This window comes from Falco naumanni, chromosome 13 (genome assembly GCF_017639655.2).
Source record: "Falco naumanni isolate bFalNau1 chromosome 13, bFalNau1.pat, whole genome shotgun sequence".
NCBI lineage: Eukaryota > Metazoa > Chordata > Aves > Falconiformes > Falconidae > Falco > Falco naumanni.
In genome coordinates this window covers 23,916,376-23,933,625 of record NC_054066.1, presented here as the reverse complement: position 1 = coordinate 23,933,625, position 17,250 = coordinate 23,916,376, and the positions used below count along the sequence as shown (strand labels likewise).

At 42.8% G+C, this 17,250-nt stretch overlaps 1 protein-coding gene across 2 annotated transcripts in view; it reads left to right on the top strand.

Moving 5' to 3' along the window:
* FNDC3B (fibronectin type III domain containing 3B) overlaps positions 1 to 17,250 on the top strand; it is a 209,525-nt gene that overhangs the window by 110,125 nt on the left and 82,150 nt on the right. For both annotated transcript variants that reach the window (XM_040612939.1, XM_040612940.1), the window contains exons 5-6: positions 304 to 547; positions 2,969 to 3,259. In XM_040612939.1, the coding sequence (XP_040468873.1) occupies positions 304 to 547; positions 2,969 to 3,259 (535 nt within the window). The remainder of the gene's footprint in view (positions 1 to 303; positions 548 to 2,968; positions 3,260 to 17,250) is intronic.

The following is a 17,250-nucleotide window of genomic DNA, read 5'->3' as shown; positions in this document are numbered from 1 at the left end:
GGTGCTTTGTGTTCCTTTTTTCAATTGTTGTACTCCGTAAATACAGGTTATTTATTTTGTCTCTTACCCACATAGTTATCATTAGCAGCAGTAGGTTTCCTAGTGATTAGTGTGGCACTCTGAGTCTCCAAGCAAAGCCACATCACCACTATGGTTACTTCTGCTGATATTAATTTTAGAAATGTGTTTATGAATAAACCAACCATTTTCTAATGGGAGAACAAACTGTAAACAGTACTGTTTTAAAAATATGTTTGGTTCAGATTCTGCATAACGTGCTCGTTTCCCTGCCTTCCCTTCCAGGTGATAGAAGACAACACCGGCGTTCGGAGGGTGGTGGTTACCCCCCAGTCTCCGGAGTGTTACCCTCCTAGCTATCCTTCGGCCATCTCTCCAACCCATCACTTACCTCCATACCTGACACATCATCCTCATTTTATTCACAACTCTCATACAGCTTTTTATCCTCCCGTCACTGGCCCTGGGGACATGCCACCGCAGTTTTTCCCACAGCATCATCTTCCCCCGACAATATATGGAGAACAAGGTGAGCAGGGAGGGAAGATATTGGCGTTTCACACCTGTGTTGAGCATGTTTTAAGGGCTAGTGAAACCAAGAGTAGAAAGGAGTTGGAGAACTTGTAGAATGGCTTTGTGGAGCATCTTTTTTTTCAGCATCCAGAGCAGGGGGTGTCAGCCATCCGGAGTGCAGCAGCACAGGGCAGTCCTACATTGCAGCATTTGGTTGCAGAGACAAAGCCAATTCGAACTTAATTTGTAAATAAAGTGGGGGAAAAATCTCTCATCCCATGCTCCAAACTAAGGACATGAGTCATTCCGGTTGCTGTTCCTGTCATGATGCAGCATTGTATAGAAAACCTAGAGACAAAGTATGTCAATCCTGGCTCAGGAATGAGGATGGATACGGAGGGCTGGAATTGCCGCAGTCATTTCCAGTGGGAAGAGCCGGGTACTGCTTCCTGTTGGCGGTACTGTGCTTTCTGCCCCCCCAGCCGTCGTTTTCCAAGAAACAACAGGCATTTTCTGTTTGTTATTCTGGTTGAGACTGTGCAGTAAGTCACTGAAAAGCATTGCCCGATACCAAAGGGTAGCATGGCAACCCAAATCAGGCCGTGAGTAAATACTTGCAAGAAAAGGAGTGAAAGGGGCACGTTTCTGTCTGAGCTATGTATGCACTGCTGTGTCTGTGCCACCCTGGAGATAAGTCTTTGTGTAATCTGAAAGAGGGCGTTAACCAAAAAAGTAATCTGCAAAGCTCCTTTCGATGCTTAACATAGAAATTAGTTCAGGGTTCATGGTTTTATGTTACTGCTGAACTACCTGGACTCCAAGACCCTTTCTAAAGAATATTTTTGAAGCCATGTCACCAGATACGAGGTTCTGCTGGAGCAGGAAGGAAGAGGGAGGGAGGTATATATTGATGCTACCTCTTGAAGTTTCTGTTGACCAACAAACTTCATTCTCTAGTGAGGAATGGACCCTTACTGCTGATTATACTTCATTATACTGGGGGCTGGGGAAATGGGAAGCTCAGGAAAGCAGAAGGAGGGTGTAGCCACTGTAGGGAAGGGATTATTCCCTTGAAAAGGGAACAGGGCAGTTTGTCAGGTCACTTGGCCAAGTCTTGCATGCAAACACGGTAGTGAGTGGCTCTACGTTCACTCTGCAAGTTAAGTAGACATTGAATATTTCCATAGTCTGGAGATACCAAGAAGCCAATTTAACTTAAAAATAAATTTATTTAAAAAAAAAAATAAATCCTCGGTTTCTTTACTGAATGACCTATACCTGCAACACTGAAATAATTGAAGTGGTGAATATTGTACTGAAGGGTATTAATCCGCTGTCTCCCATTTGCTGTACAATGGCTTATACTTTAAATAAAAACTGCATTTATTTGTAGAATGCTGTTTTTAGGCAGCTAGTTACTGCGAGAGTACAAATAGGGTTATGTAGCTAGATAAGAAAAGATGAAAACCAAGACACACTGACATAGCAAAGAAAGAAAATCTGGCTAGTTGAAACAACTTGAAAAATTATAATACAATATACATGGCAATCTCAACTTACAAACAAGGCTTCAAACAGCTGGATAGGATGCTTGTTTGCCTCAGAAGTTTGTATAATAGCATCTGAATGGATGTAGAAAAAATAAGAATATATAGAGTATCACTTATTTTGCTAGCAAAGGCAAAACTGTTGTTCTGAGCATGAATTTGATCAAGCTTCAGACTCAGAGCACAAAAAGGAGGGCTGGACTATAGAGTAAAGCAGAAAATACTCAGATTCCTGCAAGCTGACCTGCCCTTAGCTTAGAGACAGTAATCCTTGGAGGGGAAAAGTGGGGATTGTATTTAATGATGTCTATCAGAAGTGTACTTATGATACTTATATTTCTCAAGCTTTTTTTTTTTTTTTCAGGCAGTTTTACTTACCCAGAGCTTCCATTTCATGCTACGCTTCTCTCCTTAGGCAGGCACAGTTGACATGATTGTGAAGTCTGTCTATACTGGGAAATTAAATTGCATGTAATCAGTGATGGCAGCCTGGAACCAGGGCATCCCAGATTATTCTGTCCAGTCAGGCCTTGGGGAAGAAACTGCTAAACTGCTGTGAACTTAGGAAGGCTTTTCCCCAAGTATCGGTTTCGCTGGATTTTTGCTTGAATGTGTCCCCAAAACACAAGACTGAAAAGGAAAGAAGGAACTATTACCCTAATTGCTGTGTTTTTCACACTCATCCAAGGAGTTATGGAATTCTATCAGCAAAGGAGCACACTTACTACCAAAAAAATCATCAACCTTGCAGGAAAGCTTCCTTAAGAAAAAAAATGGCTTGTTGTAAAATGTCTCCAGGAGAATCTGCAGTAATTTCATTTAGAGATAGTCGGGAATTTGATTTTCTGAAAAAATATGGTGGTTAACATGGCTGAATTCTTTCATTTCAGAAATCATACCACTGTATGGGATGTCCAGCTATATAACCAGGGAAGATCAGTACAGTAAACCGCAGCACAAAAAACTCAAAGACAGGCAGATTGATCGCCAAAACCGTCTGAATAGTCCCCCTTCATCCATCTACAAAAGCCATATAGGCAGCTGCACAACTGTATATAATGGTTATGCAAAGAGCCACAATGGAGCAAGCAGCGGAGGCGGCGGCGGGGGGGCTCCACCAGGAAAGAAACCGGAGCGCAGAGCAAGAAGCAGCCCGAAGTCAAATGAACAAGACCCACATGGTAAAGACAGTTTTATTTATTTTTAATTCCTTTTTATTGCACCTTTCCGGCTTACGACCGCCTGTATATGGATGTAGTAACTATGCCAAAAAACACTACCACCCACACATAAAGACAGTGTTAATACAGTGTGAACTTAAATATAAACGTTGGGCTTGCTGTACTATATTTGTTTTGTAAGATGAACCGGTCGCCTCCCCATCTTTCATGACTGCTCCCTGGTAGATGCAGCAACATTTTCTTTTTATCTACTGGAAACAGAAATGCATTTTATGGGCAAGTTCTTGGTTTTATTTTGCTTTTCATTCAGGCATCTTGGCACTTAGCAGAAATCCTTACAGACAATTGAGCTATAACCAAAATGTGACCGCTAAATACTGCTACTTTGCATCTCCTAGGTAAATGTAGTAAAAGTATTAGAAAGCTTTGAGGTGATTGCTGAAAAACCAGGTTTGTTTATGTGAAAGTTCAATGGAAGTATGATTAGTTGAAACAACAAATTTGAGAAGAAATTGCTTAATCTTAGCCATTGGAGTTAGTGATCAAATAAACCTGGCTATTTTTGAAAGAATTTTCTTCAATGCTTTCAGAGGCTTACTATTTAAAAAAAAAGGAAAGTTTACAATAAAACATGAGGTTATTCATCCAATCAAATCTTATTTATCCCAAGCCATTCTGTATGTAGCCAGTTCTACGTAAATTTAGCTTAGTAGCTTGTGATAATCCATTATACATTTCAGCCTTTCTCTTTTCTGCCTGTCTCTTTGCTGAGTGCTGCAACTGCAGCTGGCTAAAAAATACTTTTATGTGGTAAGCAAGCTTATACCCGGCATGTCTGGGGTATTTATGATGTAGCACACTCTGGAATCTTTTGTGTGAATTTATACACGCAGCATAGATTTTCCGTTATCTGTATACTGTGTGTATTTATTTGGCTGTCTGCTTTTACTTGAGACATAATTGAAATAAATACTCATAAAAATTAACTTAATTGATAGCTGAAGGGGTAAAAAATGCTACTGGCATGGTAAGGAATGAGGATTTGTAGCCCTGCTTTTCGGGGTCTTTAGAATTAGCAAAGAGCTGTGTTTGGGAATCCTTTAATCCAAGAAAATTAATCACTGCATTAGACTTCCTAATTCTTCCTTGTCAACCAGCTTATATCACCTTTAAAATTCTTTTTTAGTGTTTAGCTATTTTTTATTTTTTACTCTAGTCCATGTTGGGATACATGAGGTGTTTGGAAGCACCTACGTGAAAGACATGGAATAGTCGTAACAGCTAAACAGCACAATATAGCTTCAGTGGGTGCTGAAGTCAGCCTGGTTGATCCCTTTGAAAATAATCTAGATTTATTTTAAAACCATCTAATTTAAGCGTTTCCTGCAACCTTTGTTTGCCTTTTTTTGGGTTTTTTTGGGGGGTTTTTGTTTTGGTTTTGTTTTGGAGTAGTCTGCTGTGCTTCAGCTGAAGAGTGTAAGCCCTCTTAAAATGCCAAGACAATTAGTGAAGTCAGGGCTACGGCACGTCTAGTCTGTCCACTGGAAAGCACCTTAAAACTGGGAACAGCAAATGATGGAGTCTTTCCCCAGACTGTGGAAAAGTCCATAACAGGACGCCATGCAAAGAAACATCAGTTGTCCCACACTCTGAAAAATCCAACTCACTAGTGGTTTAAACTTAGGCTCTGCATCGGAGCCTGGAGATGGTGGCCCGGGAGCCACTGTCAGACTGCTCTACAGCAAAGTCTGTGGCCAGAGCAGGAATAGGAGAAACTGTTTCATAATAAAAGAAAAAATAATTATAATGCTGTGGACCCAAATGTGAGCTTTTTCACATCTGTCTATTGTTATTTTTATAGGTGTATATGCAAATTTCTGTGGAAAGGTGATCACAAGAGTTTTTGTAATGTGTCTCGCCAAACTACACCCTGAAATAAGTTCCCATTTGATATTTTTAAGTTTCTAATAATACCTGCTGCTTTATATTTACCTTCTCTGTTTCTTCTTGAATTTAGGGATTTATTGATTGATGCCTGACTAACCTGTCCATATGGGTAGTTGGGGTGAGAACTAAAAGCAGTCTGGGAGCAGTTGATAATTGTGATTCATGCTGCTAAGATGATTGTGTTTAAAGTAACCCAGGAAGAGAATGTCAGAAGCAGCAAGCAGCAAAGGCGTTTAAACTTGGATGTTTTGTGGATGTGCATTAGTTCAAGCCTGCTAATAGTTAAAAATTTGCTGGTGCTGGGTGGCTGCTTCCAAAATTGCAGAATAGCCTGGAAAAACTATAAAATATATATGTGTAATACGTAGAGAATAAGAGTCTTTATTTAGAAAACCACTTAGCCAAAAAACTCTTAAGAGGCAAGTAGGAATGTATAAATTTAGAGTGAATCTGAAGAGTAAGGTGAAGGAGAACTGGACCTGATGGGTTCGTTTGTGTGAAGTTCTTGATTGAGATGGTGCTGTGTTTTATAGCATGGATCGTTTCGTATCTGGTTGTGGTGTGTGTGTGTTTGCACAGGGGTAGCTAGTAGCATACTTACTCCGGGTGTTTGGATGCTGGAGCCATCCGGCGAGCCAGCTCCTGGCAAGCTGCTGTCCCTGAAGCAGCCGCGCTGCCTGCCGGGGAGCGGGGCTGCAGGAGCCCTGTACGCAGCTGGAGCAGACACTTGCACAGCCCAAGCTGCCGCAGAAGACGGCGTGGGTCCGTCCCGGGTACTACAGCACGGCACAGCCATCGCTTTCCTTAACGACTGGGCTTTTCGGGAGCAGAGCGCGGGGAGCGTGGGTAGGAGCTGGCTGCTGGCAGGCGGCATCTCGCCCTGCGCAGGGTGCGTGCCACCTGAGCCGGCGCTTGGAAAGGCGGTTTGAGTGTCTGGTTTAATCGGTACAGGAGTATGATCTGCACCGTGGTGTTTGTGATGGGGAAGTGGAAGATAGGTTCTTGGATCTGCTACCCCTGTGTTTCAGTAAATGCTTGTCCTGCTCCTTGTTTCTTGATAGCGGTTTCTGTGGGAGGTGTGTTGCTCCTTACTGAGCACCCCAGAGCAACCTCTGCTACTACTGCGCTGAGGTTATTCCAGAGTACTGTAAGAATAATGTTGAAGAAAATGCCCAGTGTACAATGCAAGGACAGCTCTACTTTTTTCCCTGAAAAGGTATGATGGAAATCACAGGACATGAGATATTTCAGTTAACAACGTACTTTTCCATCAAAACATACAGTCACTGCATGTATTGCACCCATGACATTTGAGTAAGTGGTCAAGGAAAATTCTGCTATGTGTCAATAACTTACTGCCTCCTTTCAGTATTAAAAGGACCAGGGATTTCCCCCAAAAGCCGATTCAGCACTGGTAGAAGAAAAGGGGTGATAGCATCATCAGTGGTACTAAAATAAATGACTCTGGGGTACCTTTGGTTCTGTCACATCCTCAGTTGTGGGTCCAGCACGTGCTCCACTGTGCCGCTCTGTACAGCGTGATGGTACATTAAAAGTACATTGGTGCTGTGCACCCTTATCCCAGGCTGGCCCTGTAACATGGGTCAGGACCTCTTTTTGGTAGGGAAAATACGGCTTCAGCTTGGGGATATAAGTGCAGTTCCTCTGGCTTTTTCCATGGACAGCATTGTGTCTTTATGTTGGGAGTGGCACTTGTAAATAAAGATTTCTAGTTATGCTGGCTACTGGAAGAATGCCATTTTAAGGCAAAAAAAAAAAGGAAACCGGTGGCTTAGATCGGTCTGAAAAGTTAGCAGCTATTCTGAGCGTTTGTTGTGGTAGGATGGATGGTGTCTTACACAGGCAGAAGACCTGGAGGTATGATGTAGGGTTTCTGATCTAAAATCCATACTGTAGCTTTTCTGCAGAGCTGTTTTAAAAACTGAATGGGAGAGGAGGGAGCAAGGGGGGGGTTGTTGTGGGTTGATTTTTTTTTTTTTTTTTTCTTCTAAAGGAGCCTTGCCATGTAAAAACAGCTGTAAGCGGAAATCCTGTCCCATTCATGCTGTCCTTTATGAATTTCAGTCTGAGTCACTTCCTTCTCATGCACTCAGTGGTTCACTTGGTCATGTAGTGATCTGGTAGTTTGAGAAGTTTTGTGTGTGGCTGCAAGTACTGTGGGAACATAGGCAGTTTTGAGCATTCTTACAATGCTTTTGCCTATTTGCTAATAAAACCTCTTTTTTTTTTTTTTTTCCCCTTCAAGTGAGATAAAATCTTTTTTTTTTTTTTTTTTTAATCCTCATTGGAGTTTGAAGAACCCAAGATAGCCAAAACTAAAACACTTCAAATGGGTAAAAGCAGAAAGCAGGAGATGGATTGTTATGTGCATCCTGTCCAGGAGCTGGGTGGGTGCTGGGAACTGGGTGCCAGAATAAACAGACCGAGCCTGGGCAGGGAGGCAGCTCCAGGGGGGTCGCATGCACCTTTATGTAAGCGTTCCATAAAGAATTTTTTTTGGTGGTGATATGAGAATATTTGGCTCTCCTGGGTCAGAGCAGGGGGGCCCATCTAGCCCAGCGGTCTGGTTTCAGCAGTTGGCGGAGATGCTGCTGGGGTGCAGCCAGCGAGCCCGGCCCCATCCTACACACACTGGTCCCTGCTCCTCCAGCCTCCTCCAGCATCCAGACCTGCCGGGCACAATAGAGGGTTTACTCCTGCCTAGTCCGTTGGGTACCCACTTGTCGACCTGTTGTCTGTGGACTTGTCTAACACTTTTTTTTTTTTTGAAAAGCAGACTTGCTTTTGCACTGCCCAGGCTGAGGAACGCTGACTTGGTGTCCACCTCACTTCTCTGAGCAGCTGGTTTCTCGCATGGACATGGCAGTGGCATGTTTTACAAATGGAGAAGGGAGACCAAAATATGGAATGGTCTAATAGTTCCAAAAGTTGTTGTAGACTATAGATAAATCATAAACCTTTGTAGTACCATTGCTGTTGTCGTATGGGTACAACCAGCTTAAAAACGACAAGGTGTTACTTTCCTGTTGTTGAGGTTTTGTAAATCTGATTTTGTGCACTGAAGCAGCCTTCAGATGCTCCCAAAGGTGGAAGGTGTTGCTCCATACTCCTGCCTGCATGGCTGATGGACATTTCTCAGGAGATGTGGCTAGCTCTGTGCTCATTTCTTTGAAGTCAATGGGTCAGGAACAGATGGAAAATGGGCTTAGCCAGACAACTTTCTTAATTGTGGTGGGTTCAGTTTGAAAATGTTTTAAAAGTAGTGAACTCGGCAAGCCAGAAGTTCTGAGATGAAGATATAAATGTGAGTGGTATGGCTAGCTGGGGCTGATGCTGGCAAGAACTAGTACCAGCAAGTATCCCTGAGCCACGTGGGATACGGGCTGCAAGCTGCTCGTGTCTGATGCAGAATGGGTGACAATATATAAAAAAACAGAGCTGCTGCTTTCTTGATATAACCCTATCCTGTTCTTTCTCTCTTTTCTCTAGAACAGTTAAATATATTCAGGAAAAGTAGGGTTTTTTTCTGGTTTTGGTTTCGTTGGGTTTTTTTGTGTTTTTTTTTTTTTTTTAATTGTATCAGGTTTTCTGTAATCCAGAGCCTGTGAATTAAAGGGAAATTGAGGGAACTATGATTCAGTGCAGACAGGAACCAGGCAAAGTTCCTCTACTTACTCATTCTAGATGCTGTCAATTCTTTCCTATTTTGGTTCTGAATCTGTTTTGTAATCTTATTGGCCATATATGTGTTTGTACCTGTAATATCCTATAGATTTAAAAGACTAGTTGCATCACTTTTGGTCTGCGCAGGCAGAGGGGCTGAGAAATACTGTGCTAATATGTGTAACTTCTGTGTTCTTTTAGCCAGGAGCTGATGATTTGGTAGGTGCTAACAAAAGACCTTTGTTATACCAATATAGAAGTATTCTGCAGACAAAATTTGTCCTAAATGGTTCTTCTGCTCAAGTACAAAATGTCCCTACGTAAGTGCAGCTTCCCTGGTTTCCCTAAATGTATTTGCTCCTGTAAAATAAGGAGATTTAGCAGGGCTGGCTCCTGAAGACAACCCATCAAAACTGACACAGTAATTACATTAGGAACATGGAAAAAACCACTCTGAATTCTAAAATACATCTGTTAGGCTTTGTCAGTTTCAGTATTATACCAAGTAATGAAATGTGAAACATAATATTTAGTGGAAACAGAGACTTGTTGAATCTTGTAAGCATAGATCAGCATCGCATATGAAATCTGAATGGTATTACTGTTCCTGCTGCATTTTTTTAATAGTTTTAGCGAATAATATTACTTGGCTAAATTGTTTAGACTTAGATCTAATTAGAAATATAGATTGTGTATTGTGCACATGCTGTTTTTCTTTAAGTTTTAATAAGTGAGAGGAAATAGATGCATTAATTAGGGCACTAGTCTGAACTTGAGAAACCACAGTTAATTTGTGACGCCAGGGAATTTCCAGTGTGATATTCTCGTGCCTCGACCTCATCTCTCACATCATGACCAAGCTTGTGGTTTTGTTTATTTCTATTTGGAAATATGCCTGCTTCTTAAACATTCCTTGTCTTTTGTATTTTCCCTAAAATAATAGGGTGTGAAATTGCTCGTCCAGGCAGAAAATAAAATGGTTATGAGTTGCAGAAATTGCTGATGTTACCATGCTGAGAGTATACCTTTGTGTACCAGGGTCAACTCCATTAGCTGGGCCACACAGATTCTTTACCAAATAATATTTCACCTAATAGTCACGTGAAGTAACCGCTTCAGTGGGGCTCTATATAGATTGATGGATATATTAGGAACATATTGATGTCATGCAGGGTTCAGGCAAAATAGATACCCAAGTTCATGTCAGTTGGTATGCATGCAAGAATTGATCCAGATTAGGCTTAATTTGTGACTTGTCTTCAGTGAGAATTGCTAAAATGTTTATCCAGTATCAGAGAGAAAGACGCTGCGTTGAGGGAGAGAAACAAGTCTGCTTATCTGCTGTCTTGAAACTTGACTTGCATCATAGGGCTTGATGGAGAAAGGTGAAAACTATCACAAGGAGGCCGGTGGTCCCGAAAAGCAAGTCCATGCCCAGCGCCAACATACTCGCTCCCTCGGCCGTCGCTTTGCCCAGCTCCAAACCCAGCAGCGTTTCGCTTTGAGCTGCCTGTGGGTAGCTCCTTCTCGTGCATCTCGACCAACTCTTTCCCAAAGTCTGCTGTGTGCAGAACAATTCCCAGGAATTTACAAACCTGCAAAATCTTGTCTGCATGTGAAATGTCGTGAGCATGGTGATGTTCTCCTGATGTACCCATGCTGCAGGAACAAACCCAAAGTTTCTGGGAAGCCCGAGTGCCGTGGCAGTCCTACCTTCTTTGCTTCATTCTGTGCTTCCTTAGAGTCCTGCAAGCTGGGGGGCTGGGGCAGGGAGGGAGCAGATATTCACGCTCTATTTTTATGCACTTATCTTGAAAGACTAAAGAACCAGCTTCATAACTTAGGCACCAGAGGAGATAAGACATTGTTTTCATTAACTAAATGGGAGCGTTGCCTCTTAGTTCAATTGCACAGTATTCTCCCATCTTCCATGAGAGCTACTTTTAAAGGTGAATGTAAATGTGTCAAACTTGGTTTCATGCAGACTTTTTATGACTAGAAACGTAGCTGTGGACACGTGGTCCAGCGTGGTTATAAGCTGCTCTGGGAAGTGGTCGCTTGGGCATCCCCAGCTGTGAGGCACAGATGGGGCAGAAAGGGTGACCACAATTCTAGTGACATTTTTCAGTCTCATCACAGAAGCTCAGACAGAGTAAACCTCAGTCGAAGCTCCCTAATCTAAGTGTGCTATGCCGCCAGAAACACAGCTCGGAGTCCACCTAGGAAACCGTAGGGCATAACTGGTGAAGGCTGGGGAAATCTGGATCCAGGGCTCTCGTTTGACCTTAGTGGTGACTTTAAAACCCTTTCGATGGTGGTTGGAGTTTTTCCCCGAGGCTGTTCTTCCAAATCCTGGTCAACCCCTGTAAGACTCATATTCTTCTCATCTGCTTTCATCCCTCCCTTGTCTCACTTGGCCAGCAGGATCTCCTCGGGGTGGGGGGGGCGGGGGGGGGGGAGCTGGATAAGCTGTTTGCCCTGTGAGTTATCAGGAAGTCAGTGTCGAATGACGTAAGGCACAACCTCTTCCCCCAGAGGATCTTCATATTGTCTCAAGAATTTGCAGCTTCTGCTGCAACTGACAGTCAAATCCAGAAGACTGAAATCTGAGTCTTTTTCCTAGGAGTTTTATGTCATGTATAATTCCAAATCAACAGTAAAAAAACATACGTTTTCATCCTGCTTTAAATGCTCAGTTGTTAAATCCTCGTGCTGGGGAGAAGTTAGGCAAAGGTCTCAGAGCTTCAGGGTGAGATAAACAGTGTATTCTCACCAGTTCAGAGGAGATAACGTGGACCAGTGACAAAGGAAGGGAACCATGCTTCCCGTATTTGGCCATAGCTGGGACACGGAGCCAAACGGGAGAGGGTGTTTGTAGGGAAGAGGTAGAACATTTCCTCCCTCTAGAGTATAAAAAATAAAACACCTTTAAGTCTAATCATTCAATGATCAACCCCTATTTGTATACCCAGATGTTAGGAACGATGGCTGTCTGTATATTCATCTGGATTTGCAAAGGCAGTGAAATGAAATTTCTCGTCCTGCTGAAGTTAACGGGAGTTGTTTACCTAACTCTCAGGCTGTGCTTCAAAACCCATCAGTTAATTTTCCTTTTCTGAGGAAGGGTGGAATTTGATTTCAAAACTTTTTGTGACCTTCAGTGTATTTTCTTTTGGAGACAGGTGGGACGACATCTTATTTTTAGAAATGCGGGGCAAGGCTTTGAGTATTCGATTGACAGAAGCCATAGGCACTGTTCCTGAATGAAGCAGCCGTTTCAGTTTTCTCCAAGGTTTATGATAAAAGACTTTGTCCTGGAGCTTGGGTTTGGTTTTTTGTTTATTTTTTTTTCTTCTGTAAGGAGCTGTGCTTAAAAGCAGCTGCTTTGATTTACTGTGATTCATGTGACTTTTGCCTGAATTTCATCTCGGCAATGAAATCCAGATCGAGCTGAAATTCCTGTAGCTTTGTTGATGCCTTCCCAGCGAACTGTAATCAGGTGGATATTTCTGTGAAATATTTTAAATATTTGGAAAGATTCTCAGTGGTGAAACTGGTTGTGCAAATATCAGAGGTTGTATTTTGCCCTCATCCCATACCGGACTGCTAATTGCACGGGCAGTTCTTCCAGCTTACTAGCAGTTGGTTAGTGCAGACATTACAGACCAGGCTTTTTTAAACGTTCTTGAGTGCGCTCCTCACACGACAGGCATGGGAGGGCATCGGTAACATCACGTCAGCCTTTTTTTTATTATTGCATTGTAGAAATTTAGCACCCGATCTTTATCAGATGTTCTGTTTAATATAATTCTAGCTCACATAGTCATAGTTCATCATTCAGCCTTGGCTGCAAAACAGTTTAGGCTGGGATTAGTCGCATAAGTTGATTGTCATCTGTCATGGGGAGAAGACTGGTTTCTATTCAGCTGTCAATCCATAGGTGTTTGGGTTGATGTAGAGAGGGGAGTGGGAGTTCTTTGTTTTCCCCATCTCTGAGCTGTAGTGCAGAGGGGAAAGAGGAAAAAAAGGTTAATAGATTTCCTGGATTACTGCGATCTCCACCACCACTCATTGCAGTCTGAATTATCTCATAGTTTTCGTCTGGAAAAAGATGGCAATAATTTACATTGGTAAGAGAAAAGAGAGGCTGGGGTTCATTCAGAAAGTACCGTGACTCTGCAGCCATTCCCTAGGTTGACATTGAAAAATCCCAATGGAGGCTCCATGAAAAATCTTTGTATTTCAAGTGTTATCATTTGGAATGATTTCTTTCTCTTAAAAACAGACTTTTCCTGTGGAATCTAACCTCTCTTAGAAACATGCTGATAGTCTAAGTAGTATGTGGAAATAACATTTCTGCTTTAATGTAAATGTTAAGACAATACAGAGAACAGTGAAAAGAGAAGGCATTTTCTACTTTTATCCTGTTTTAGATAAAGTTTTCCCTGCTTAATTTCTTGTGAAGAGTGAATAGCTTGCTCTGACTCTGTCCTTGAGACAGAAATAGCAGTCAGCGCTAAATCTGAGCATCCCGAAGCACTTCTCCTTGCCCGCTGTGAAATCGAAAGATGATGTTTCTCCGTTTGTTTCTTCTTTGACTCAAGCAAGGCTAAAGAGTTGTGACTGAGGGCAAAATTCGGCTTCTGGTTATTTTCTTAAAAGTTTTGTAAACTGATGGGCAGCGTTATGCCTTTGCATTGGGTAGGTGCTCTGCTGCCTTCGTATTGTTGTAGCAAACTCAGTGGCTTTACAAGGTTCATTGCCAAGGAGGTTGTTAATTTTGGCTGCGGAGCTCCGTTTAATCCCGACCAAGTTTGGGGCTCCTATGGCGTCTGTTTTGGCTGCGCTGCCTGATTGTTTTTCTGTGCAAATATGCAGTTTTGCAGGTTATTTCGCTAGCTTTGTGTTTGATCAGGAAAATGCTATTACTTGTGTAATGGGCAGATTAGGAAAGGTTTTTATCGGTCATTTTTCATATGGTCATATTTTTTGAAGGTCAAGAAAAAGCATGTTTTATGCTGGGTTCAATACCGATGCCGTTGTCCCCCTGCACTACAGGCAGTATTTCAGAGAAAAATATTTCCTGATTGGCATGGGGCAGCAGTCACAGAATGTAAAACTCCAGGCTGGTGACACTGGAGACTTGTCAAAGTCTGTGTTTGATAGGAATTGTGCTTTGCACCTCCATCCTTAGCGGGTGCGGGGGTCACCTCTGCTGCGGGAGGACCCGCTGTGGCTGTCTCAGCAGGGACATCAAGGAGTGACGGAGACCAGCTCGTGCTGCCTGCTGCTTCTCGGGCTGCTGCTGGGATGCAGTGGGGCTGTTGGTGACCCAGCTGGGAAGAGGAGACCGTAATTTTTGGTGCTGTCAGAGTTGTGCTTTTCATCAGTGTAAGGAGAAGAAGGAAGGGGTAAGACTCCTTCCGCTGGCTGTGCTTGTGGTGCTCAGGCTCTTGCTTTGCCTGGCAGCTGGGAGTCGGGTGCCGTGATTGAAGGGAGCCTTCTCCCTCGAGGGGAAAACTTGCCTCTGTAAATGCCAGATAACGTCATTTCACAGCTGGCATTTTGAGTCGCGCATCCCGGCTGTCGTAGAAGATTGTGAGAGGTTTGAAGAACTTCATTGTCTCTAGGAAAAGACAAGCATTTGTTGGTGACGTTTGTAGAGGGAGAGAAACGTCAGATCTTTACCTGGCAAGTGGGAGTCAGGAGCTCCAGGGAAGAGCCTCTCAGTGTCAGATCAAAAAAAAATTCTTCTTGTTAGACATGGAAGGCCTTGATGGCAAATGCAGGTAGATCACTTACAAACTCCTGAAAAAGTAGGTGGAAAAATGTTTTGCAAAGATGTATCAGATTTAGGTAGCTCCCATAAATCCAACCAAATCAGAAACGACAGAAACAAGAAAATCAAGAAAGAAGGGAGGTAATGTTTTTTTAAAAACAAAGAAATAAAAATAGCTTCACTTACATGTTAGTGGGTCTCTCAGCGGTCCTTAGGCATCTTCCTGTGCCTTAAGCAAGACTGATTAAAATTATTACTCAATTGGAAAGGATTGATTGTGTGTGGGTTTGGTTGGGTTTGGTTTGGTTTTTTACCATTTACTTCAGTCTTGTATCACACTTGAACTGCAGTGGGATACGGGGCTGTGGTATGTGTGGAAGGGACAAAACTAAAGAGGTAAAACTTCTTTTTGAAGTGTTCTGTATGAAGCGACTGGTGGCGTTGAGCTGCTGCTCCTCCTGGCACAAATTCAGTGTGCAGCCCCGGGAGCAGTGCCGTCCATCCCTCCTGGGCCACCAAGGCGAACCTGCTGTATCTCTGCGACGAGAAGGGCAGCGCTTTAGATCAAGCTGTAGGGGCTCAAGATTGTAGCCACAAAGATTCAACCGTATTGATAGCTGTCACACGTGTGGGGGGTTGCCAGAATGAGGAAGCATCGCCGCGGTGTATCTCTGCCTGCCTCGCACGCGTGGATGCTGCCTGCCTGCTCAAACAGGAGTTTTGCCTATGCCAACACAACTTAGAAGAGCGCTTTGAAATTGCAGCCTGCAGCGTTGGAATTATGCTAATAAAAAGCAACAGAACTTCAATAGTTCTTCTTGGTTAGCTACTTCTGTGTGAGCCGGCTGTGCTGTTCTGAAAAGCGTGGTTGACAAAGGTGGCGGGGTGGCCCTGCCTCCGGCAGCCTGCATAGGCAGCCCTGGGTTATCCACAAAGCTTTTGCTGTCGCTCAAACCCAGGTAGCGTGCGGGCTGCTGTGAGATAATAGCAAAAGGGAAGCTGCTGAAAATTGGAAAAAGTTATTTTGACACAGAAGATAAGCTAAAGCAAGTCAAAAGTACCAAAGAGAGCTCTCCAAGAAGAGGTCCTGTGTGTAAGCAGTTTGTTGTTCCAGCAGACTCAGCTTGGGCTTTCTCTGTTTCTGCGGGTTGGGTCATTGTTTAAGTTGGTGTTCCTTCAAAGCCAGCCAGCTGCAGCCATACGCTGTGCGCTGCCTCTGTTATCTTCTTGGTGAGATGTACAAAGCGCTTTCTTAAGATGTAAAATATATGTGATGGAGGCGGGGGGTTGCTGTATTTTACTAAGAAAGCCCTTTTCTGCCTTCTAATGGACCGACTGCGTGTTCACAGTAGGAATTCACTCAGATCTTTGGCCAATAAAGTAGGAGTTGTTATTGCTGTCTTCCAGCAGTAGCAGCAAAGAAGCAGAGACAAACAAACCCAACATGTCACTTACACTCCGTTTGTCCCTTGCATCCAGTACTTTGTTTCCCTCGTAGGCTCCTACTGAGCTTATTTTCCTTGCTCCATCCCAACAAAAAATATACATAGAAAGAATATTGGGGGACAGGGAGGACTGAATACACTTACATTTATTTTTAAAACACTTTTTAGCAGAAGTGACTTCGTTACTTAAATCTGAGTGCTTCCACATCGGCTTGATGAGACAACATCTGATGCTTTTCCAGGCGATAGCAGGTATCTTTTGTTAAAGGAGGATGGCTTGAAGCAGAGAGACAAACCATATGATATGAGCTTGCACTCCAGGTATTTTAGGTATTTTGGAGTATCCTGCCCCATTGCCAGGAGGATACTGAAGCAGTCAAGGTAAAACTGGCAGGTTAATGGATATGGGCGATGGCCGGGACATCTCTGAAACAAGCCATTAACTTCATGCCTAAATTACAAGGCTGTTGAGGCAAACGCTTCAGTTATCCTTTGCTTTATGTCTCAGTGAGTCAGGATGGCTAGAGATATTTATTTTTTTTCTTATTTGACATCTGAAAATGTACGTTTCTGGGGTTTATGCAGGGTTTTTGTTCTGTTTGCCTTCAGCTATTTAGGGGAGTGGCTTGATTATTTTATTTTTTTTTTTTGCTACACAAATGATTTGGTCTTTAAGGTCAAATACTGAAAGATAAGCTTATAGACATCAAATAAGGCATTTTAGCAGGAGAGTTAAGATGGCAACAGTGGCAAGGCTCTCAGAAATGGAAAACATGTGAGATGCTCATGCACAGCCATTTTTTAGGAATTAAAATGTGTTTCAAATATTGGATCTTTTCGTGAAGTTGGGTAATGTCAATCTCTCTACCTGGAACATGGGAGCTGCAGTCGTGTTTTATCACTTGCGGGTTTATTAGCTTTCATGTAATTAACAGAAATTTGTAATATTTAATAGTTAGATATCTCATTCCAGGTATTTGTAGGCTTAATTAATGGTCTTCCTTGGTGTATTACATATTAGCATGGTGTGACTGTTTCAAATGTAAATATTCCTTTCACAAGTGTTTTATTCTAAAGGCCTCCCCATTTTACCCACTGTGGAAGCGGTGCTGAGAAGAGTTGCGTAAAGCACTGTG